The sequence below is a fragment of the Malaya genurostris genome, chromosome 1 (genome assembly GCF_030247185.1).
Source record: "Malaya genurostris strain Urasoe2022 chromosome 1, Malgen_1.1, whole genome shotgun sequence".
In the NCBI taxonomy this organism is placed as follows: domain Eukaryota; kingdom Metazoa; phylum Arthropoda; class Insecta; order Diptera; family Culicidae; genus Malaya; species Malaya genurostris.
Window position 1 is genome coordinate 164,265,765 of NC_080570.1, and position 24,825 is coordinate 164,290,589.

General features: G+C 39.9%; 3 protein-coding genes across 5 annotated transcripts; 2 read left to right on the forward strand and 1 right to left on the reverse strand.

Annotated features, from left to right (window-relative positions):
- The first annotated feature begins 1,033 nt into the window (after window positions 1-1,033).
- LOC131426645 (centrosomal protein of 162 kDa) lies at window positions 1,034-20,073 on the forward strand. 2 transcript variants are annotated; one of them, XM_058589511.1, is made up of 7 exons: window positions 1,034-1,734; window positions 12,534-13,237; window positions 13,308-13,522; window positions 13,600-14,444; window positions 14,502-14,660; window positions 15,891-16,210; window positions 16,270-20,073. In XM_058589511.1, exons 1-6 carry the CDS (start codon window positions 1,231-1,233, stop codon window positions 16,161-16,163), a joined length of 2,700 nt encoding a protein of 899 aa, XP_058445494.1. In that variant the 5' UTR covers window positions 1,034-1,230; the 3' UTR covers window positions 16,164-16,210; window positions 16,270-20,073. The 2 variants fall into 2 exon arrangements, with proteins under 2 accessions (XP_058445494.1, XP_058445493.1); XM_058589510.1 differs by having other exon boundaries at window positions 15,891-20,073.
- Window positions 1,740-8,496, reverse strand: LOC131426646 (carboxypeptidase B-like). The gene is made up of 4 exons (XM_058589512.1): window positions 8,087-8,496; window positions 7,826-8,017; window positions 2,094-2,761; window positions 1,740-2,029 (listed from the first exon to the last, which is right to left on the reverse strand). The coding sequence occupies exons 1-4, from the start codon at window positions 8,346-8,348 to the stop codon at window positions 1,787-1,789; spliced, it is 1,365 nt and encodes a 454-aa protein (XP_058445495.1). The 5' UTR covers window positions 8,349-8,496; the 3' UTR covers window positions 1,740-1,786.
- An 857-nt stretch (window positions 20,074-20,930) lies between the features above and the next one.
- LOC131426647 (inhibitor of growth protein 3) lies at window positions 20,931-23,714 on the forward strand. Of its 2 annotated transcripts, none has more exons than XM_058589513.1 (5): window positions 20,931-21,068; window positions 21,582-21,653; window positions 21,806-22,753; window positions 22,976-23,358; window positions 23,437-23,714. In XM_058589513.1, the coding sequence occupies exons 1-5, from the start codon at window positions 21,041-21,043 to the stop codon at window positions 23,551-23,553; spliced, it is 1,548 nt and encodes a 515-aa protein (XP_058445496.1). In that variant the 5' UTR covers window positions 20,931-21,040; the 3' UTR covers window positions 23,554-23,714. The 2 variants fall into 2 exon arrangements, with proteins under 2 accessions (XP_058445496.1, XP_058445497.1); XM_058589514.1 differs by having other exon boundaries at window positions 23,051-23,358.
- Window positions 23,715-24,825: the final 1,111 nt, after the last annotated feature.

Genomic DNA, 24,825 nt, shown 5'->3' on the forward strand with positions numbered 1-24,825 from the left:
TTCAATATTACAATTCTAGAGCCGATACCATTCATAGTAAACATGAACTTGACTATTGTTGAAATCATCTGATTTCATAGTCGGCTGAAAACCACTATACGCTCATGGTCAAGTTGGCCCTCTCTATAGTAACAGTTACCATACTATTTTTCTGAGTGTATGAGTAAATTCTTATAAAAATAATTTTTCGTGATGCACTAGTTCCACCTATATTGTACTGCGCGAACTATTTACTATCGGTACACCCCTTGTGTTATGTAAAAGTTTTTTTTGCTAGTTGGCTTCCCCTCGTTTTTCAACACCGATCAGCTGCTTGCAGGGATGCCTGATTTCATTAAAATATTTGAAAGTGAATCGTCACAATAAATTATTGGATTACGTTGATAATATATTTAACTTTTACCCGATGTTGGAAGGTTTACCATTTATTTGACTCAACGTTGTTTATCTAGACTATTTTTTATTGTGTTGGTAGTCTTCACCCGAAATTAAGTGGCGCAAATCAGAAGCAAGTAAATATTGTAACAAAACGGGTTCGATTTTGTATTGCGTTGGAGGATGAGAAGTAGGCACAATTATGTATATACTTTTGGCAATATGTATTAAATCTGTATCCTGCATGAAATTCGCATGGACGTATACAAATTAATACATTACAGGTAATTCTGTATGAATGGCAACTCTGTTGGTAAATGAAAAAAATAAACACAGTCTAGATGACAGACAGGATGTTTTTGATAGGGTAACGTGGCGTCATCATGACACATGTGAGTACTGTCCCAAATAAAGGAATATTCGAAATGACCGTTAAAATGATTGAAGAATCTAATTTGAGTGTCCTGTCTGTTAGTCTGTGCTACTACCGTCTGCAAAAAGGAAAATTCGCATTAAAAAATTCGCATAATAATGAATAGTAATCCTTATGTACTTTTCTAGTTCGGTGTATGAATCATCGAAATGACGTTTTACATTGTTTCATTGCTTCGATGTGTGCGTGAAGCCAACAATCGCCACCCACCTTGGCAACCCGTCTTCAACAATCGCAGGCAATGAGAAACACAAAACAAAAAAGGATAACGCAAGCAAGAATAAAACTTGGAACAAGAATTTTTTCGTGGTGTGATTTTAGTTTTTATTTTCGTGTAAACATCTGTGTTTAGTAGTGTAAACTGATTTGATCCGTGCTTTTGTAATGCAAGTACCGTAAAATATCGTTTTCGTACTGAATAAATGTCTCTCCGGCAGCAGGAGCAGCTAGCTGCTGCCAGTCCGGAAATGGGTGGATCAAGTGCGATGGAAAAATTACTAGAAGCTCAACAACAGCAACTGGATGACATAACGAGTGAATCGTCATTCCTGGAGTTTCTGCGGATTGAGCAGAGCTGCTTAGCGGCAGTTTTATCTGGAAGTTGTAGTTCCCGGCCAGTCGACGGAAACCAATCGAAGGAGGATGTAGATGTGGATAGAATATTCGAACAAGTGAGTCAATTGGCTGGGACAGGGGAAGACACCAGAAGTGTTGAAGAAATCCTGCATGAGGCGGAACAGTTGATAAGAAAACAACCGGTTTTTGGTGAGTTGGAGAATGGGAGTTGTGGTTTTCCAGCGGAGAAGATGGAGACTAGTGTTCCAAAAAATGATATCTCATGTGAATCGACAACAATGGAGTTTAATGGCAATGTTTCGAGAGAGCAGGAAATTCTCACTATCGGGCTAACCCAGGAGATAGCTCAGGTGAGTTGATTTTTATTAAAGTTACATTTTATTTGCGAGGATGGTTGTTAGCTTATAGCTTAGAAACCGCATTGGCTATAGAGTCAATGAACAACAATGATTCTTCTCCAGTAGGTTGTATTTCGCTCGCTGGGAGAACGAAACCGTGACGACCACTATCTCTCAGCTCTACGGTATAGGCGTATTTAATGTTCATAGCACCACGGGCCCAATCATCCGAACCTCCAGATGCAGGGTAAAGCGTATTTCCAGATGGACCAACAGTATATTGTTGGCCACTCATTTGTAGCATTCGCTAGAATGAGAAGAAGAAGGTTGTTAATAAAAAAACAGTTTGAATATTAACAGCTCGATGTCACCTGTGCCGCCTCGTCACCAACGCGCTTCAAATCTAAATGATCTGGAGGAACCGATCTATCGTATCCCCAGGGATACAGAATGTATTGACCGTAGCTGTGGAAAGTCAGAAAACCCTTCCATTTCGCTGCTGAGTTCTGCATGAAATTGTACACAGCTTTCGTTTCCGGTTCTGAGAAAGCCCCCGATCCGGCATAGATTTCCGAACATGGTTGTTTCGAAGACCCTTGTCCTCCCCACTTGTAACCGTAGTTTCGATTCAAGTCTACACCAGCGCACGGACCGAAGTGTGACGCACGCCGACTCTTTCGCCATAAGCGGTCAACCTTGTGGGTGTATTCGTACCCATCCGGATTGTGAACCGGTAGCACGTACCAGTCGATGTTTCGAATGTATGCCGGCTGATCATCCCATTCTTCAATCAGGTGATTCACGATGTAAGTAACCGTGGCCGGACTGATCCACTCGCGAGCATGAATACCACCGTCTATCCAGACCGCAGCGTTCGACGGGTTTCCATTGGATATGCGTATTACCTTCATATCGCGTCCTTGAAATGATTTTCCAATACTGTTGGTACTGCAAAGATCCGGGTATGTTTTGGCCAAATAGTCCATCCATTCGTGGATATCTTTCAATCGATGGTATGCGTTCCATGTCATTCGGTGACCTGAGAATGGGAGATTTATAGCATTTATTTATGTGTCTCCTCGCCATTGAAATATTCTTGCTAATAATCTGATCTAATACAGGACAATGTAAGAGGGTGTAACGGGTGCTGGTGGTGTCGGTGTCAGTGGTTATAACTGAATGTATAATTGCGTTACAAGAGGGTGTGCTAACGAATGTGCAACGAAATTACTCAAACTTCCCCCACTAAAATATTGATAAAACTTACCGTTCGATGTTTAACCTGCCGGAGCGCACATTCAAGCGAAAGCGTGAAAATAATTAAACACCTAATCGTGCTCGCCCAATACCCACGAAAAAAGAATCAATCAGAAAAGTTTCAAGTTTCTGCCCATGTGGGAATAGAACCAGTTGAAGTTGTAACATAAATAAAAAAATAAATACTTTAATTATGCCGCTGGATTTGCCGGAGGAGGTTTTACATTATAGTGTTAATCGTGTCGTTCCTTAAGGGTTGTAATCACGCGACTAAAAACACAGGAAGTGTGTAGAATCAGCAGCTTTGGAGTTTTTTTGTATCGTACAAAATGGATTGGTTTGAGGTAAGGTTGTGAAACAAAAATGGATTGCTTTGAGGTTTAGTGGAAAATGGAATCGCACCGGAAACGCTTAGATTTTAATTTACTTGTTCGTTATTTGAAAGCGTTTGCTTGTTTCCGTTGGTGCGAATGGAGGTGAATACACCTGAGCATTTTTAAATGAAGTTTAGTTTTTTTTCCTAAGAGAAGAAGCATAAGATCTTTCATGTTACTTTCTCTAATATGATGGGCTTTTCGCATATCCCCAGACGCTTCTTCTTGATCCTACCTCCCAGTGAATTTACAGATAAAAAGCTACAAATGGCATCTATTTGCATGTCTCGATGATTGACCAAAGGCCCGATGATTTACGAGATCATACTCCGGAATTTCTAATAGTTGCGGCCAAAAGACCAAAGATGGTTAAAGCCGGGGTAAAATAAATGATATAAAAAAGCGGCCATAATGGATCGAAAGAAAACTTACTTCGAATTCACGGAGATATAACTTATTTCTAAAAAATAGAATCAGAATGATTGTGCACTGTATTGAAATTTATTTGGATTTGATTTCCCGTTCCGGAGTCACGGGCTGTTGAGTCGCCTAAATCTTTAAAAAAATTTTTAGCGCCATTGACGACTGACCGAAAATACATTTGTTACGTTGTTCTCACATATCCGATACCAATGAAATTCAATATACAGATTAAAATATTAAATTAAAAATATGCAGATACCAGCAGGTACGAATATACACCCGTATTCTGCATTTCGATCGAATGTGAAAATTTCCATTCTGCATTTCGAACGAGTTATGTTTCGAAAAATTCGAACTCAATCGCAGTACTGAATGAAAAAATTCCACATTCGATCGACATGCTCCGATTCGATTAAAATACAGAATAGAGGAGGACACTCGCCTGGAGATCGGAAAACAATTTTGATTACTAAGAATCTATTTAAAGTATTAGATGTATAATTATGCTATCACCGTTTTCTAATGAATCAGGCCACAATAAACTTGGACATCTATTACCAATCAAAAATTTTGTCAGCAGTATACAAATATTTCATTTGAAAGTGTCAGTTTTTGAGTTGAATGATTAGAAGAAATATACTCAAAGTTAAAACTCATAGAGCACGGCTTGATTACTCATGGTGGAAAAACGTGCCGCAAATTGTAAGACATTTAAGTAGTGATAGAAAGGAGAATATTAACCAAGTTGGAAGCATTTATTTTACCAATTACATGCGTTTCAAACGCAAAAGGGAAATTTTAAAGACTGTCCCAGAAAGTATGGTTCAGAATCTGTCAATTTTTATGGCTGCGTCCTGTTTTTTACACTCTTCTCTAACCACTTGTGCAGATTGTTTCGAAATGCGTGGACTTTCAGCAGAACAACGTCGAAAAATTGTGTACAAATTGTGCACAGAACGCGGACTGTCACTGAGAAAGATAGCAAAAATGGAAGGAGTAAATGAAAAAGCCGTGCGAAATGCAATCAGGAAGTTCAGTGAGGATAAACCGAAAACAGGTCGAAAAAAAGGTCCTGCTAACCTTTAGTTGGATAAACGTATACTGAAGGCGTTCGAGCAAAAGAAGGAGGTTTATGTTCGGGATGTGGCCAAAAAAAAGTTGGCACTTCGAAGTCAAATGTTCTTCGTGCTGAAGAACGTTTGAATCTTCGAACCTATACGAAGCAGAAACAACCAAAACGTAGTCCGAAACAAGAAGCATCGATCAGGCCGAGGGTTCGAAAGCTGTACAATACGATTCTTGCTGGAAATTTGAACTGCATAACCATGGACGACGAAACCTACGTGAAACTCGATTACAAATCCTTGCCGGGACCACAATATTATACGGTGCGAGAAGGGCAAGTGTTAAACCCGTCCGAGACATCGATTGAAGTCGAAAAATTTGGTAAGAAAGCTATGGTCTGGCAAGCAATTTGTAGCTGCGGTAAGATTTCGAAACCCTTCATCACTGCTTCAATGAACAGCGAAATATACATCAAGGCATGTTTACAAAAACGACTTCTACCCATGATTCGAAACCACAAGGATCCTGTTGTCTTCTGGCCAGATCTTGCTTCTTGCCACTACTCGAAATCAATGGTAGAATGGTATACTACCAAAAATGTCACTTTCGTCCCAAAATACATGAATCCACCAAATTGCCCACAACTTGGACCAATTGAGAAATTTTGGGCATTAACAAAGGCACATCTTAGGAAAAATGTCTCGGCAGTTCGAAAAAAATTGGAAAAAAGTGTCAAAATTTGTCGCCAAGAAGTCTGTACGGAATTTAATGAGTAACGTTCGCAAGAAGGTGCGCCAGCTAGTCTACAATGGCTAAGTAGCAAAAATGTTGAGAATAATATTCTGTTGTTGTAGTCTAATATTATCAGTATATCGAATGAAATTTGAATATCTACCACTTGTGAATTATTTACAGCGAAATCAAAGTGCGTCCATACTTTCTGGGACAGTCTTTAGTCTTCATGTGCAAATTCCAGGAATTAATTGCATTCCCTTCCGCATTCAATTATTCAAATTGAAGATTTTCAGTTTATTCGATGAAAGCTGGTCGGATGATACCGAATATAAAATAATGAGCGATTTTAACCACAGGCACAATATGCACAAATTTATCTTTTCATGTCGCATTGCAGTAGGCAAGGAAGGCTTTTATCGTATCAAAGAACGCTCACCAGCAACTCTTCACACGATTGAATCAGTGCTATCAAAGAGAGACGGTTATCATAGCAACAACAAAAACCCGGCATGGTTCGTTTAACATAGAATAGACACCAGTGCGAGAGCGAATTTCTCTCGATGACATTTCTGAGAATCAAAGGTTAGCACGCTGCTTTGCGGATCCTCTCTGAAGCAACAAACGGTCGCTTATTCTCGTTTCGCGATCTGATTCTATACAGGCAGTTGATAATTGCGATAGAATCATTTTACTATTGCCGCTTATTCTAACTATGTGCATATAACCTATGTATAAGTTGTGTCTGTGAAAATGTCTGTGAATGCTCCACACAAGGGTTTTGAAATATTGCAGCCTAGTATGGAAATCATCAAGTTGAATCATCGATTCGATTTTCTGCGATAATTGTCAACTTGCGATTCTCTCTTGGTAAATTCCTCACAGCAACGATCATTATCGAACTGTAAATTTTTTTAAGGGCCGTGAAATACTCAGAGTATGAAGTGGAGCGAAGAAATGTAAAAAAATTCTCTGGCGGCTCATGCATTGAAAGACTCGAGTTCTTGTAGCATCTTCTTCCGGATTGGCTTATGCTTATGGCAGTTGAAAACAAATTGCTTTCTCAGTTAAAACGTCGAAATGGTTTTATTGATAAAAGTATTGACAGATTTGCTCGACGTGCAGAGCACCGAATTCTTCTATTGTATCGATGATACGAAATAAGTTTACAAAAAAAAAAACATCCAAAAGTATGTCATTATTCCATTGTATTGAAAAACACAAGCGAATATTCATTAGTCAATCGTTAGTCTTCATTTACAACGAACTTTTACAAATGTCATACCATATAAGCAGTGCACAACCCGAAAATTTCGTCACGAGACGCCACTGGTTTATATGCAAATAAATATTATATTTCTCCTTTTTGTTCAAGATTCAATGAAAAGATTTCTGAATATTCCTCCAGTAATATTTATGAAAATATGAGTTATGTGCGAAAGTTGACATTGCACCATTAAAATAGGGTTTTCAAATACAAAGCAAAATTGTTACTAAACTATTGATTTTTTGATTTACAGAGTAGGTTGGGGATGGAAGGATGGTTACTAGAAAGATGATTGTTATCTCCATATAATGTGAAATAGTTTTCCAGTTCCTTATCTAAATCCTCAACCTATCACTAACATGTAACATTGAATCGAAAGAAATTAGTTACTAAAGATATTTCACTATTTTTTTCTGAATCATGGTTTATTATAATTGTTGGTGAGTTGCATTGTGAATGCCAATAGCGTGTATATAAAAGTACATAAAAAATGTACACACATTAAAAGCCAACTCATGTCGTTGCCCTTGGAAATCATTCCATAACAAACCATGCGTGTTTGACCTGTGTTATTTTGCACTCTGAGGGAAGATTTTTCATATATGCTCCGAAGTCAATTAAAACTACATATCACATGCCATATTAAGGGGCCTCTGAATAATGTTTTAGGAAATAACCGATTCTTTCAATAATTATGCGTAGAACTCGAACGTATTTCTATCAATTGCAGGAAACTATTCCCTGTCCCCTGTGTGATATCGGGAATATGAATGCCAACGAACCCCGTACGCATTCCGGAAGGGGAAGGAAGAGCAACACTTCAAAATAACACTTCCCCGTGACAACCGGATTGTAATCCTATCACAGTAAATGAAGCCGTCGATTTGGGGGGTTGGGATCGCTTCGTGTTTTAATCCCCAACACCAACAGTCTAGTTTCTACCGTTTGTCAGTTCGGTTCGGTTCGGTTTTGTGTCGGTTCTTACCATCACGGTTTTCCCACTGTTCCAATTCGTCTTTGGGTGGATTTTCGTGATCAATCTCTCGTTGCATGTTTTCAATCACCACGTCAAAGTGAATTTTCGCCTTCCGGAGAAACTGACGCGCCTTGGGTAGTTCCTTTGGACGTTTGAGGAAAATGTCCACTGAGGTTGCGTTGAAGCTCCACATAGCAGTCTCTGATAGAGTGAAAAAGAACGAACAATAGAATCCAGGTGAATATTTTAAATTGTGAAAAGTCAACCCACCAAACTTTCCCTGCAGTTCCGCCACAGCAGTTCTCTTCCGTTGATCATCGTAATCAATCCTCCACAGTTGGGCTCCGTCGTATGACACTGGCTGTTCCTTTTCCTGCTTCACGTTTTCATCGTTTTGCTCTTCTTTCAGTAGTGCATCATCACTTGTTCGCTTCACAGTCGACAAAGTACATGCAGGATTGAACCGCTCAAATAGTACTATCAAAACCACAAACTGTAGTGAAAACAAGCTCAAGAATTTCACACGGCCCATTTCTATCACGCTCGGAATTCTGAGTACCGAAAACAAGTAAACCGTCACTGCCGAATGTAGGTCAGTATGCCATCCCGACTGAATAAACACTGAATCACTGAACAGTCTGCTGTTTTTGGCACCACGGGTTCACGATCACAACTGTTTGGCCATGATCGATCTGCGGAGCATCTTATATAGAAATGGATTCTTCCCCCCGTGGGAAACCCCTTTCCGATCCCGAGAACGGTCAATAGTCCCGTTTTCAGGTGACATGCCATTCCATCCTACCCTTCTCGAAACACACACGTCTGGCGTCTTTGAGCCTGAAGTGCGCCCACTTGTTGTGAATTCAGAACTTGATCTTACGTTATAGCTACTGTATGGACTGGAATTATTAAACGGCTCTCTGTGTCAGAAGAAGAAAGAGAAGATACGACCGTCAGTACACGGCTTACGGGTGACGGTTTGAGAGATTGATGATGGATAGTCAAATATTGGAATGATGATCACGAAAAGATAAGTACCTTTTCTCAGATCAGTAGGTTATTCTTTCTCCCGGCTGGACTTGTGGACAAAGGCTCATTATAATATCCGAAATAGATGTCCCAGTACCACTAACCTGATGTTGATTGTATTAAATTTTGAAATGTAACCAAAGTGCGACGAGGTAATCAGTGTAGTAAAGTTACCTCCAAATTTGGAGTATTTTAATGGTTGCCTTATGATCAACTGGAAACTGTGATTGCATTTAGAAAATCGACTTTAGGTAATTGTGAAAAGTGCTTTACTGAACAAAATGATTTTCGATAGTTATAAGAACGAAATGGATTTCCATAAGCTATTCATAAAACTCACACAAATATTTGAATGTATTTCATAGGTCACGTTTTATGATAATTATTTTGTATTATCGGAAATTTTGTTCTTACGTTGCGTTGCGCTGTGACGATGGTCTTGGCGGATTGCACACTGACATTATCATGTTTTCTGCAGATTGACAAACTAAAGTTACTTAGGAAAAAGTGTTGGGAATTGTTACCATTTGAACTCAAACTGAACATATCAACATCATGATAGCCATCTTTGCCGGCCCCCTCCATCTCCATCTGATTACCTAATTACTTTCCGGAAGGACAAAGACTCATCATTTTCTTCTATAGGTATCGTGGCCTAGAATTCGCTCTAAACTAGTGAAAATTAAAAGTTGGCTTTCGTAATGAAATGCAAAAAAAAGATAAATGAAAAATTAGAACAATCTCACCGACTATGGCATTTCTGTCAAGTCTCTCTTGATCACAAAAGATTGGTAATAATGAAGAGACTTCATGAGTCAGTTTATTTAAATACAACATCGATTTCGTAATTTTTTCCTTCGAAGCACACGTCTCTACATGAAAAACAATCTAAAATTCAGTTCTGAATAGAATCACAATCATGTAGACTTCATTTATTACACTTTCTATTAAAACGAGAAAATGCTAATTTTCGAAAAATTGTTGACGGGAGTGAAAATTTTTCACATCCGATGCGCACGCCTACTGTGATCGTTCCCTCGAATGTTCTTCGAATTGTTACCTTTGAATGAATTTCATCATAGGCCATATTTTAAAGATAATCATTTTAGAATATCCTAAATCTTACTCTGTAACTTAATTCATGAACCAACTGTTAGGAAATATTTTGAACTATTTTCAGTGTGTCAAATGTATTTGCGATTTTGGTTCCTATGAAAATGGTACCATCGCCTTAATCAATAGAACATTGGGTTCCCTTTCGTTGTGATACAGTTTTTATGAATGACTGTTCCTCGAAAAATTTTCTTCAAAGTAAAGTTTAACAGTTTGTGGCAAGGCTGATAAAAGAAATTTGTGGGAGAAAGTCATTCATTAAATTTGACTGTCTTGAAGTAAACGGGATGTCTGGATACGATGGGATTCTTCGTTCGCACTTCATCAAAACAAAATTAGTATATTTTCACATTACATTGACGAAATATATGAAGCGTATTATTACAAGTTGATCAACCGACTTTTGAATCGAAACCGAGAGTACCATATATCATTCGAATCAGTTCATCGAACACAAAAAAATATCTCTGTTGGGGTTTATGTGAGGAAAATGCGCACTCACTTTTGTTCGAGCTGACTGAATCGATTTTCAATATTTGTTTCCAACGAAAGGCACTACTGTTCCATAGCATTTTTGTAAATTTCATGTAGATCTGACTTCCAGTATTTTTATGGGGAGGAAGCGTAGCAAGTGTCCTTAACAGGAGTAATGAAAAAATTATTTAATTTGACGAGAATTTGAATACTTTTTGAAGACCATAGATACTTTTTGCGCAACTGAGTTATGATTATGGTTCCGTTTTGCCGAGGAATTCAAAGAACTAAAGGAAAATAATCTTTATCTGTCTATGAACGCGAGTGTATCTAAGTCTCAGCATAACTACGAAACAACTAAACGAAACGCCACCAAGTTTGGCACATGTACCAAAGGTGGGAATGGAGTAATCATGGAGGAGATCTGTAATAAGTTCACTGACAAAAAGGAAGGTAAATCAAAATAGATTATAAGGCTATTTTGGGGATGAGAGAGTGGAGTAAGTGTGAGGGAAAATTTATCGGGTTTTACGAAAAATTGGTACTTCTTTACGAGTACAACATATTTATAGCAACTAAGTGAGGTTCACAAAAATATTCACAAGAGGGAGGGAAATAAGTATTTTTAACATTGATCTTAATTGACGAAATCATACAATCAATGTGCATTTTTTATATAAATTGAGAAAACTGTCGGCTCAAGGTGATGGAAATAAGTGTACAACAACATTTGTATTAACTGAATCGTTATTCTATAGATTTTCCTCCCCGGTGAGCGACCAAAATGGTTAAAGCCGGGGTAAAATAAATGATATAAAAAAGTTATTCTATAGTACGAATGTAGCTATGATGTTAAACAGCCTTTTGCGTTATAAAATAATCATTATCAGATGGAAAATTTTGAGTAATTACGTGGAAATAATAATGCCATACAAATTTTTATAAATAGGAGAGAGTAGCAAGTGCTTCTAGTCATGGAAGCCAAAGGTATTGTAGATCGAATGTGACAAGGAAGTACGGAAATACGTTACAAGCACATATACATATGAAACTTGTAGATTACTAAGAAGGTATTTATAGAGAGAAAGGTGAGATCTGAGATGGAACACTGATCATTCGCAATCTGAACATGAACGGAGTATTGTTCAATCGGGTTGTCGTCTAAGTTGTGTTTCATTACAATCAGAGTATCAATGGGGAGCATAATTTCTAGAATTTTTTTCGGCCTTGCCTTCATGAAACATCTCCGAGCAACGCCGGGTAAATCAGAAAGTAAGGTCATCTCATACAAAATTCCTGAATTTTGTTTGGATCTGATCTCCGGTTCCAGAGTTATGGGGTAAAATGAGAAAAAAAATTAAAATATGCGTGCTAATTTTTCTCAGAGATGGCGTGATCGATTTTTACAAACTTGAGCTGTCTTATGGTCCTTTACAAAATTTCTGAATTTGACCCGAATCCGACTTCCGATTCCGGAATTATAGGGTGAAGTGCGTTGAAAGTTTTATAGCATCACTTAGAGAACCAAATAGAACGTGCAAAAAAAATCTAAATCGGCCTCAAATTTACTTTAATTTGTAGTAATTATCATTGGACGGCCAAACAAACCGATTCCGTCTATCCTGGTTCCCGGTTTCCGGTTCCGGAGCAGTAACTAGAGATGGTCGGGTAAGCAATTTCTTGAACTCGAAGTCAACCCGTACCCGATCTAAAATGAATAAAAACTACCCGTACTCGACTCGAACCCTAGAATAAATTATTTTCCAAACCCGAACCCGACCCGTACTCAATTAAAAATGAAAATCTAAATATCAGGTTTGGAATTTAGTTTCAGAATCTAGTTCCTCCAGATAACAGGTTCAGAGTTTAAAACTATGATTCGGAAACTGAATTTAGTTTAGAAAGAATATTGATGCGAAAGCATTCCCAGCTGTCGCTTAGAGTGACGATACAAAACAGGGAAAAGTTCTGCTGAGCTGGGCTCAAAACTGTTCCAATTTCTGGGTCATGTGAGTTGCTGACCAAATTTTGTGATTTTAACAAAAATAAATGTTTCAAATTACCTAACAATTTTCTTCTATTTCTCTATCCGACACCGTAGCTGAACCTACAGGACACCGAAGCCAGTCCAGTTCAGGTAAGCAATCTATTCCGGCGCCGAAGCTTCGTTATCAGTACGACCGAGCAGCAAGACGATCATACGTACCGGCGACCTCACTCGGATCAAATCTGCCCCGTGCCGTTGTCGGAACCGGTAGCAGCGCAAACGGAAATGCGTACCAAGAAGAACGGTTCGAATGTGGCCACCGGGAAAAGTTCTCTGGGTACCAACGGAAAGGCTACCACGCCGAAGAAACGTACGAACGGTGGGAAGACAGCGGCGACGGGATCGCGCAGATCCACAGAAGACAACAAAGAAAATCTCCAGTTAAGCCATGCACGAATTAAGGACCTTGAGGAAATCTATAACAAGACATTAAATGAAAGCTCATCGTCGGTTTCGACGATCACTTGTGAGAAGACCTTCTGCGATAAATCTACAGCTCCGTCGCCGACCCGAACCGTGACCCCGATCATAACGGACTCATTCAGCTGGACTAAGGAACGTGAGTTGGAAAGCAATATTACCGAATTACAGGAAAAACTGAAGGACACTAAAGAGCGATATGAAAGTTTGAAAATACAATACGATACACTGTCGCAAGTACACCGAACACTGCGGGAGAATCATGGACCGGTTCAGGAGGAGAACGATAAACTAAAGTTGGACGTGCAACATCTGACCGAATGTGCCAATGTTTTAAGGTGCGGAGGATGATTTTGGAACGTTTGTAAGCAATAAACATATATTAAACCTTCAATTTCTTCCATTTAGATCGGAGCTTCAATCGGCGCGAAGTGACCGCGATTCTGCGTTGGACCTACAGAAAATACTCCAAACGGAACTTGAAGAATCTCGCCGGGAGAAGAAACGATACCAAGATGTCAATGAGAAAGATTCCAAAACAATTCAAGACTTGCAGCGGCAATGCCGCGAAATGGAACGAATATTGATGCGAAAGCATCCGGATTCCGTCTCGGCACTGATCGGTAAATCGTTGATTGGCGGTTTCTTTTTTCTTTTTAATTTTGATTAAAATTGATTAAATTTTCGAAACTTTTTGCAGTGGCCAGCAAACAATCTCCAACCAGCAAACAGCCTGATGATGCTTCCCAGACGCGCCGCTTGTTGGAGCAAAGGATTGCGCAGTTGGAATCCGATGCCAAGGAGCAGGACGCCAAGGCACAAGGTATTCTAGCTAACGTACAAGCTCGCTTCAATTCCGTACAGGCCAAGTACGAAACGCACATTGCCGATCTGGAGATGCAGGTGCTCAGTTTGCAGGAGATTAACTCCAAGCTGAATGAAAAAATCATCCGCCAAATTGATGAACTCTCCAGCATTACGAGTCACTCGGCTTCCTCGCTTCCCAGGGTTGTGGCGGCAACCAACAACAGCTTTACGCAAACGGAGGACTTCCCTGAAAAGGAGTGTATTAAAACCCGATCCATTTCAGTGCAAACGGATAGCAAACTGACGGGTGTGGGAGTCGCTGGTGGTCGCACACAGTCGGCAGTTGGAACGAAGCGGGCTTCTTCTGCCAACGTGGGATCAAAAATTCCCAATTCCCTGTCGGACTCGCACATACAGAGCCGGGAGGATGCCCATCTGTTGGCAACGATTCGAGGAATGCGAGTGGATCTGGCAATTAAGGAGAAGGCCGTTCAACGGCTTACCCGTGAGGTAGAGGATTGTAAGAAAACGATTAAAAAGCTTCAGAAGGAGCGAGACGCCTATTTGAAACCAGACGGAAAGCCTTCGATTGCTACGACGAAGGGTAAACATTACGATCCCTCGCAGTTCACGGATGGTGGTGCCACCGGAGAAAACGGTACACTGAAGGATGCACACCTAAAGATTAAGCTACTGGAGGCGGACTATAAAACATTGCACGACAAACGATTGCAGGATGTGGGTGTAGATTTTTATTTTCTGCTCTACTGAGAATAAACTTTTTTTCTTTTTCAGCTCAAAACGCTTCAAGCAGCTCACGAACGTGAACTGGCCGCGTGCCACGAAACTGTTCGAATCTTGCAACAACGACTGACCGAAAAGGAAGAACATTCCCATACCAAAGAGAAACGTCGGCCGAATCACAATATCGATTACTTTGCGTTGAAAGCGAAGGTAAGCGGAAGAAAGGTGGATACTTAGATAAGACTTGCGTTGGAAAAATTAGTAGTTTTCACCCACATAAATATAGTCTGGTGGGCATGTTTAGCTAGATTTTTTGTTGCATTTAAAACAATCACCGCTTTGTGCACCGATCGATCTGAAACACGCCTTTCATTTTCTTCCTCTCGCTGCCATTCGCTTACCATTTCGGCTGCTTCTGGCGACAATTTCCGGTACCGGGTTTACTTACTTTCTGTCGCGCGTCGGGAGTAGAGGAAGCATTGCTTCAAAAAACAACTCTCCGTGGCTACGCGTCCGCATTGGCTTAGCGCGTACAATCGTTGCCGGTGTCGGATTTCGCTCAATACCAAGACGTCGTTGAACTCGAAAGCACTTCCATTCGGAAATTGCACCGCACCGCAATGTTCACCGAGAAAGGACACGAAATCGGGTTCGAAAAGTGGCGGAAAAGACGGTTCGGGTAACAGTAACGGTCACTTGCGGGCTGCTAGTCCCACTTGCACGTAGCAGTAGAAGGTGCTTTGGTTTTTTTCTTTCTCTAAACAATGATATGTCATAATTCTATTGTAAAAGATTCCGGCAATTGATTGATGGTGGGTCCTGTCTTCATGAGTCCATTGTACCTTTAAAAGTAAACTTCTTGGAATCATACAGAAAAAATCCATTTAACCTTTTGTCCTAAAATCACGACGCGTGGTAAAAAAATTGATCTACGAACAAAAGCGAAGTTGAATGACACAAACAATTTGCAAATATCGTGGAAGTAAAGGCGTTAAAACGTTTTTGAGTTAAGGTTAAGTGAGAATCCCTGAAAGCCCAGTGAAGCCTGCCAATATGCCAAATATTTAAACCTACTTTACATGCTTACTTTTTCATAGATCATTTGATTATCATGGATGCTTCATTACTTAGTTCTATTGCTTAATTGGGCGAAGAGAACATATTTGGGGGTCTGCACAGTTTTGTGCAGTAAACGATATGAATTAGTTACGCAAGTAGACCTCAATCCCATCTTGACCTTCAGGTTTGAATTTTACAATATTTTAATTTATGTTTACACTCTCTTCGCTTATACACATTGTTTGTTACAATAGATTAGACTTTAGCAAATACTTTTCAAATCTTTTTCCATAAAATTCTGTTCCTTGGGACCTCATAATGCTAATCTGAATCTACCCTTGACAATCATATGGTAAAACAAAACATGAAATCGGAACACAGGTGTCCTCGCTGGAGCGTCGCCACACGGAACGGGAACAACGTTTGCATATGCTGGTGGAAGCTCTCAGCAAGGGAGGTAGATTGAATGGTGTGCACATCCGGGCACTGGCGGCGGCCAGTGCGGCCACTGCTGACAACGTAGCAACAACCACCAGCACCACCGCGAGAATCGGCGATGTGGAGCACCACAGCCCAACCATCGGAAACAACCGCACCATTACAGTGAACGCCCATCAGAACAAAAATGCCACCGCCGTTGGAGGGAATCTGTAAGCATTGCCCGACTCCGTACTATCGTACTAGGTTTTCGTTTTCCTCCGGTATTTTAAAGTTTTTACACTTTTGATGTTGGTTCCACTCACAAGGTGATACTTTTTAGGATTCTGATGTAGAAAACCCGCTTTAGATGAAAATAGTCATTGGGTTGTCAACTATCGATTAGATCTAAAAAGGTTTGAAGTAAAAAAATTTAGGCCGTTCTCTCTTTTAGGAAATAGTCCCCACGTTAATCACATCGATAGAATTCATTTTTATCTCATTAAAAACTGTCATAATCAATTAGTTAGTCAGACATTTTCCACTCGTTTATCATAGTCTCAGCCAAGCGGCTGGCAACCCTTTTTTTTACTTTATAACAATGTAAATCACGTTGATTGCAGCGTCATTGCATAAATTGTAAAACAGAACATTGATTTGAAAGCTGGATTTCTGGTGTATTTTTTTAACCACACAAAAAATGGAACGGATCAAAGTACAAAGTTTTTCCTTTGAGTATTTTCAAATATCCAACTGTGTGTGAACTGTGCAATACTTACGACAAAAATTTAATTTTGTTGCATAGTTCACACCAAATCGAACTGCACAGTATGAAAGTGTGCTGAAGCCAAATTGAAAAAAAATCGTACATCGCAACTGAAATTATTGCAAGTGATCGACTTAAACTTTTAACTACCAATCGACTTAAACTTAGTAAGTAACATCGCTCAAGTTTCTACGAGCCAATCAAACGCTACCAAAATGATGTCATTTTACTCGTCCGATTTGCAGTACGAATTATCGCACAAAAATCGCCCTATCGCAAATATATGCACCGATACATATTTTGCCAGTCAACGCTTGGCTATGAGCGAGGCAAGTAGTTCGGCTGGTGAGTGGATAACGAAACTGAAGGTTACATCCATTCGCTCGCTTTTGTATGTGTGATGTGTGTTGATGAGTATACACTGAGCTGTGTGTTCACTTGAGTATATTGAATACCAATTACCTGTTGATTTTTATTTTCCGGACGTTGTCCTTTGATGTAAAACTTGACCCAGTTTGCACCAGTTTGTTTGAAGCTAGTTTCGAATCTAGTTTCAACATTGTTGAATTGGAAATTGAGTCAGTTTCGAACCTGGTTTGCTCAGATCCCCGTTGCTAAGTGCGAAACCAACACAGTTTTGTCAAAAAATTGTTTTTGATTAAATTACCCTGGGCCAGTTTCAGTTTTCTCAAGCGAAAAAGACATAATATAATAAAACAAAACTATGAATTTCGAAAGGTACATTCATTTACTCTTAAAACCGGGTGAAACCATCACAGGAGATCACTACCGAACGCAACTGATGCGCCTTAGTCGCGCGCTAAAAGAAAAGCGGCCACAATATCAAGAGCGACATGGCAAAGTCATCGTCCAACACGACAATGCTTGGCCTCACGTCGCAAAAGTGGTCAAAAAGTACCTGGAAACGCTGAAATGGGAAGTCTTGCCCCACCCGCCGTATTCCCCAGATGTCGCCCCTTCTGACTTCCACCTATTCCGTTCGATGGCACACGGCCTGACAGATCAACATTTTCAATTCTTCGAAGAGTTGGAAAAATGGATTGCTTCATGGATAGCGTCAAAAGAGGACTCCTTTTTTCGAGCCGGGATCCGAAAATTTCCGGAAAGAACGGACAATACTTTGGATAATACATCTGTAAGCACTTTTTGGCAATAAAGCTTTAAATTTTGGAAAAAAACGGCGGAAGCAAAGTTGTACACCTAATATAAATATAATAAAATTTCCATTTTAACCAACAGCAAAACAAAAATCTAGCGTGAAGTAAATATTGCACCCAAAATTGTGGCTCATGTGAAAGCGGCAGCCAAATCGTAGTGACACCTCGTGTCGATCGTGGTGACATCTGCAAGTGTTCGCCACGCTGATTGAGCAAATTTTACACACAGTTCATATGTGAACCTGTATATCTGTTATCTGTGGTAAAGCCTATGACGCCAGATTCAATTTGAATTTCACATGAATGTCTCCTTGTTTTACATAAAGGTATCAATTGAGTGAATTTACACATAAACTATATATTGGAATAGCTTGTTCCTTATATGTTTATATAAAAAAGAACATCAAATCGATTTTTTGTAAATATATCATCGATTTGAAAATTTACTTCACATGAGGCTGTCGTGTGTACTTTTATCAGTTTTGAGTTAGGTTTACTTAAATTTTGAAAAAAACATTTTTCATATTTTGAGTAGAAATTACTCTAATATTGACAACTTCGTTCCTTTACTAAAAACGAGTATATGGATAGAAAGTCGAATTTTGACTACGTTCACTTTTTATGAAGTACTGTGTCACTCATTTATGAGTTACGTTTTGAGTTACTTTTTGAGTAGTGCGTCACTCATTTTTGAGTTACGTTTAATGTCAATTTTGTGAGCAGGGTTACCAGTTATGTGGATGTTTGAAAATGCTCAAAGGAAATTTGATTTATTCAATTTTTGTTTGGTAGCCGTGCATGTGCAAAAAAAAGTGTGGTTCAGGCACAGAGAACAGACATCCAAGTAGAGATTTCAATTTGTGTAAGAAGTTTAACGGTTGTTTTCACCAAGTTGCAATTCTCCTGTAGAGGCGCTTCGGACAGCTCAGTAATCCCTTATGGGCTCTTGCGTTCGAGCTTTTATACAATAGTAATTCATGCTTTACACAGCCTTTTTTTTTGAAAAAGTTTGTACTAGCTTGGATGTCTGTTCTCTGTGGTTAAGGTCAAAAGAATTGCACCAGAAATCCAGTTTTGAAGGCAATCGTCAATTGCCGGACGCACTTATATAATAAACTTGCAATGATCGAATCGAATGAAGATTCAGATTATGCTGGTCTACGTGTATTCTATTTTTTTAATCTTTTTAGTAAAAAAGAGTTGTCAGTCTATCAGAAATTTTGCTTCTTCCATGACTTCTAGAAGTGCGGTAACTGTACCTAAACTCATCTCATTATTGAAGGAGCTGTGAATGGTTGGAAAACTCACAACAATGAAACAACACAAAGCAGATAAGTCTTACTCTATCAAATGAGTGATGGGATGGGATGAATGAAGGTGTTGAGATGAATATGGGTACCGTTACTCATCGAAGCAACAAACAACTAGGCTATAAAATAGCTTAAATCGAAGACAGAATGTTATGTTGAGATCGAAAGCATCATCTTCAACAATCGAGAACTTATTTTGTGTAGACTTTAACATTTCGAAGCCAAAATTTGCGTCCAAAGAAGAGTTTCTAGCCGTTAATGAAGAGTGTGTTTAGCAGTGTGTTAGCATTTTTTTTATTGAAGAATGGACTTTTTCCTTTTACGAATTTGATCAGTAAATCTAAGGAACTTTATTAATTTCACCAAATAACGTTTTGTACTTGGGTTTGAAAGTTTGCATGCGATATTTGAACTGAAGATTGGAAATAAAGATGATGGTGCGTATGGAAAAAGTCCATTGTCGTCAATCGTACTGTAGATGTAAGGGTTAAACCGCTTTTCATAAAAAAAAATCCGTTCAATTTAGTGATCTCAGTGGATGGTAGTTTTCACTACTAAGGATCATCCGTTCCATAAATGTTTATTGTAAGCATAATCATTTTAGTATCATATTGATCGTTGTTTTTCAAAGATCAGTGAAAAACAAAATAGAATGTAACGATATAATAATTATGAGACAATAGTTTTAGCAAGTTTTTTTACAAGAAATTGTGATTTCTTTTGTCGAACAGCCCTTTTCAACTCGATTTACGGTTAAATTTATAAACTTCTAAGTTTTCAGAATGCAAACCAGTTTTTCAAACTACTGTCTACCGTTTTGCCGGGGAGACGACACTTGCGAGCAGCAGAAAACGAGTTATCCAATAACATTCAATAAATTAGTTCAGACAACATTCCACGTTATTCGTACTATCCGAAAATCCCTCAGACTTGCTGATTAACTCGTCATTATCCGTGCCCTAAAAACATCGAGTATAATCCGAGGTTTGGAAGGCTTATAATTTCAGGCCCTTGTTACGGGGATCACTTCACGGTGGAAATCAAGTGACGTGAATGTAGGTCCTTATTACGGACGTAGCTTCAGTGAAAAAAGACCAAAATTTAGTTGGTAAAAGGATTTTTTTTCACTACAGTGATTACTTCACTGTGCGTGATATTGGTAATAGAAAAAATCGGATGTAGTGACATGTAAATGAATTGAAAGTGGAAGTGGGAACGATAATAAGGGCCTCACTACACGATTTTTAACTCTTGGGTGAAAGACACTTTTAAAGAATGCAAAATCGACAGTGGAATGGGACGGAAAATCGTAAAAAAAAAACAATATTCTCAAGACATCATTTATTTTAAACTACGGTAACTCAAGAAATCCGATTCTCGCTCGTATCTCCTGCTTAGTTTTTGCCATGCCTACCTTCGGTAGTGCCGTCGTACTGGTTACGTCTGGTGTCTTCATCGGGTCACCGTCAGTAGCGGCCGTTGCCGAGGTAGAACCATTGCCGGAAGAATCCTCGTTAGATCGCATTAATCGTTCCTGTTTGGCAGCGTCGTACTCTTTCAGATCACTTAGTTTAAGCGTAAAGTTTTGAATTTCACGACGACGCATTTCTGCTTCTGAGAAACACCTGTGAATCAATTTCCGTCAATTCAAATTACGCACCTTATCCAAGACACACTTCTCACTGACTGCGCGTTTGAATGTGGATCACGTTCGCAGTGCATCCACAAACGTCAAAGTGAAAAAAAATCAAAACAACACACCCAAGCGGTAGTGCGGTTGTTTTATCTCTTTTTCAGCAGCAAAGCGTTTCTGTTGATGCTCGTACCTAGCGGAAAAACGTTTGATGCCATTGTTACAGGATGTTGTACCTGGAGGATTATCTCGAAAGTAAGTACCTTAGCTTTGTTTGATGAAAATGATGAACCGCTCGTTCGGCTTAGCTAGTAGCTACTACACTACGGTGGAGGCAAAATGGGCGCTACTGTTAAAGTGCCTGTACCTTACGGGAAACATCGTTGCGCGAGTGCGAAGAGTTCGCTCGCGGCTACGTACGGGCACGTTCATGTTCGTTGGCGCGAAATAGTATAGAAACATGTGCGGATATGCCGTAGTGCGATTCAAATTTCAAATTATTTTCAAAATTTGCAATTATCATAAATTATATATTAAAACAAATAATGTTCACTCTGATTCTGTATTTTGTGCGAATGTGACCTCTGTAATTTTCGTATGAAAAAATTCAGTCTCGAATTTTCGTATGAAAAAATTCAGTCGATTGAAATACAGAATGCAAAATATTTAACAATTTTGTGTCGGAGTGGTTATCTCGTTAGTTACAGTAAACATATGTCAAGTGAGGGAATATAATAGAAAATATATTTTTGCTTGTTTTCGCTTCAGTGATTGAGCATTTGCCTCAGGAGCTTCGAGATCGCTTCACGGAAATGCGCGAAATGGATCTCTCAGTTCAGAGTAAGTAATAATCATGAAACAAGTATATCAAACCAATCACCTTGTCATGTATATACAGAAAGATTTCGCATGTTTTTCAATGTGTTTTATTATTTTTGTTTTGTACATTTATTTATTTATTTATTTATTTTATTTATTGATTTGTCCCACAGACAATATGGACTCGCTTGACAAACGTGTTCGGACGTTGTTTCAGCAGTGCCGCCGTGGTGAGTTGGCAGGTGTTCAGGCCGATTCGGACTTTCACTCCATCCGCAAGGACTACTACCGGGTACTGGAGGATTCGGACGAAAAGGTTCAGCTGGCCGGGCAGATGTACGATCTGGTGGATCGGTATTTGCGCCGGTTGGACAGTGAACTGTACAAGTTCAAGTGTGAGTTGGAAGCGGATCACAATGGAATCACCGAAATACTGGAGAAGCGTTCGTTAGAGCTGGACTCGTCTACCAGTAATGGTGGATTGAATCAAAAGGAGAATCGTTATTTCGATACGTTGCCCGGTTTTACCAGCGGTGGTATTGTCAGCAGTGGTGGTGGTGGTGGTGGAGGCGGTGGTGGAGGGAGTGCGGCCCGCGTTGACCGGTACAAAGTTAAACCGGAGAAACGACGAGATAGCGTTGGAATGACGGTATTAAGTGGACCGCCACCAGAGAAACGTCCGGCAGTTACGGTCAGTGCCGCAATCAGCAGTGTTCCTCCAGTTCGTCCTACAACTCCGGGTTTAGGCACTTCCAGTGGCCCATATCATATGCTATCGTCTTCCGGTGGCTCGAGTACATCGAATGCAGCAGCTTCTGTTGCATACAATCTGCAACAGTTTGGAGCCGGAAACGCAATAGCGGCTGCTGCCAGTCAGGCAATAGCTCAGACCCAACAAATGCAGCAGGGTAGAAGAACTGCTAGTCTGAAGGCTTCGTACGAAGCCATACACGGGGCAGGAGCTACGGGAACTGGACCTCACGATTTACTGATCAATCGTGAACTGGCCGGAGCCACTCATAATGCACTGCAGGCCGTTGAACGTGAAACAAACAACGCATTTTCCAACCAACAAAGGCGACAACACAAGAAAAAACTAACTGCAAATACATCCGCAGCAGGTTAGTGGGATTTGTTTTTCGGTTCGATCCATTGAAACTTTGACAAATAACTCATCTGCTTATTTCACTTTAATTGTTATTGAACAGTTATTTATTTTACTAAGTTTAATTAGCGAATTTAGCCGGTGGCTATCGACACGAATAAAACTGGTTGTATTTTTTATATTATGCTTTTTTTTCGTTTTCCTCTTATTCATTTCCATTGCAACACAACAACATCAGCCACACTTTTACAAGCACACCAGAAGCAGCAGCACTCAGTCGCACTTAATCCTAACCTGACCTCCTCGTCTCTAGATCTGCTGGAACCGTCTACTGGCGTCGTTCCTGGGCTACTGTCGGGGGTAGCGAGTGGACCGTCGGTAGCTTCCACCAGCATAGGAACATCGAGACCACCCAGTTCCAGTTCCGGTGGTCCACCACCGATGAGTGCTACCGGGTTGGGTATTTCATTATCGCTTGGCGCAGGAGCAGTGCTGAATGAAAACGGAATGGTGGTGGAACAGACACCGGACGGCGAGTGGACGTACGACCCGAACGAACCACGGTATTGCATCTGTAATCAAGTGTCGTATGGTGACATGGTAGCATGCGATAATGAAGATGTAAGTGCTAACCCTTTTGGTATTGGTATTGGAATTTCGTACGAACACATTTCAAGCATCGTTTTCTGTGTCTTTCAGTGTCCGTTCGAGTGGTTCCATTACCCATGCGTGAATATAACATCTTCTCCGAAAGGCAAATGGTACTGCCCGCAATGCAGTAGCTCCATGAAGCGACGCGCCTCCCGCAAGAACTGACACGTTCACTTGAATATCCGGCATGAGACGGCAATCGGCTATTTTCCCATTCTATATCCTACGTAAACGCACTGGAACCCATTTTGCCAAAAGAAAATGCTGAATAACGGTTTGGCTATTTCAATAAATTGAAATTAATTAATCATTATTGATGGAAACGATCGGCCCTTTTCTTCTCTTTTGCACCTAAAACTGCTTCCGAAATTTCTCGTTTCTTTCGTTTATTTTCGCAACGAAAACACAAAATCAACTCTAATTAGGCTTTCTGACAGCTCAGTTACAACCACAAATGCAAATGAGATTGGTTTGTTTTCACCAGGAAACGCATGCATAAAAAACACGATTCAGACGATCAATCAACCTCGGCTGACGTCAAGATTAATTATTAATTTTTTTAGCCGAATATTGTTCACGTACCCGACGTTAAAACTGTTCCGTGAACTTGACGTAGTATTAATGTTTTTGTTCCGTAACCGTTCCATGCCGGTGATAGTCCCCTGATGCTACGTGTGAATCACTTTTACATAGTGTTTTGTTTTCATCAGGAAACGTGTTGGCCACCCATCTTTCACTAGGGCCGCCGTTAATTTTTCACCGGGCATGGAAATCTCAATGTCAGTTAGAACCACAGTGTTTGGGCGCAGTCTTTAATTAGAATATGAATTTTGGCGCTCCCTCGATTTGCTTCGTCGGGACCGCTTCTTCGAATGTTGCACGAATTCACAGTGACTGTGTGGCGCATGTTTCATCCTTGAACGGATTATATTGGTATTGTTTGTGTGGGAAACGGTTTAACACTCCGTCTGACAGGTATTTTTATATCTGCGGTCTGACTGATGGATTTAGCCAGACCATAACTTACAAAAAAGTAAAGCTTTGTAATGCCTATGATTCACAAAAATGTAACGCATGTAACGCTGCATAACGCTTATAGCTTACAAAAAAGTAACGCATATAACGCTTAAAAACGCCTATAACGTAATAATAAGCAAAGCCTTTGAAACGCCTATGACTCACAAAAAAGTAACGCATGTAACGCTTCGTAACGCCTATGATGTACAAAAATGTAACGCATGTAACGCTTCGTACGCCTATGATCTACAAGAAAGCAACGCATGTAACGCTTTGTAACGTCTATAACTCATAAAAAAGTAAAGCATGTAACGCTTCGTAACGCCTATAACTTACAAAAAAGTAACGCATATAACGCTTCGTAACGCCTATAACCTACAGAAAAGTAACGCATGTAACGTTTCAAAACGCCTATAACGT

Bases quoted from the DNA above. Each gene is read 5' to 3' on its own strand.
- LOC131426645 (XM_058589510.1), top strand. From the start codon at position 1,231: ATGTCTCTCCGGCAGCAGGAGCAGCTAGCTGCTGCCAGTCCGGAAATG. The intron at 14,445-14,501 runs GTGGGTGTAGAT...TTTCTTTTTCAG, and splicing joins ACGACAAACGATTGCAGGAT to CTCAAAACGCTTCAAGCAGC. The intron at 14,661-15,890 runs GTAAGCGGAAGA...ATCGGAACACAG, and splicing joins ACTTTGCGTTGAAAGCGAAG to GTGTCCTCGCTGGAGCGTCG.
- LOC131426646 (XM_058589512.1), bottom strand. From the start codon at position 8,348: ATGGGCCGTGTGAAATTCTTGAGCTTGTTTTCACTACAGTTTGTGGTT. The intron at 8,018-8,086 runs GTGGGTTGACTT...TCACTCTATCAG, and splicing joins GGAACTGCAGGGAAAGTTTG to AGACTGCTATGTGGAGCTTC. The intron at 2,762-7,825 runs GTAAGAACCGAC...TCCCATTCTCAG, and splicing joins ACAGTGGGAAAACCGTGATG to GTCACCGAATGACATGGAAC.
- LOC131426647 (XM_058589513.1), top strand. From the start codon at position 21,041: ATGTTGTACCTGGAGGATTATCTCGAAA. The intron at 21,654-21,805 runs GTAAGTAATAAT...TTTGTCCCACAG, and splicing joins AATGGATCTCTCAGTTCAGA to ACAATATGGACTCGCTTGAC. The intron at 23,359-23,436 runs GTAAGTGCTAAC...TGTGTCTTTCAG, and splicing joins TAGCATGCGATAATGAAGAT to TGTCCGTTCGAGTGGTTCCA.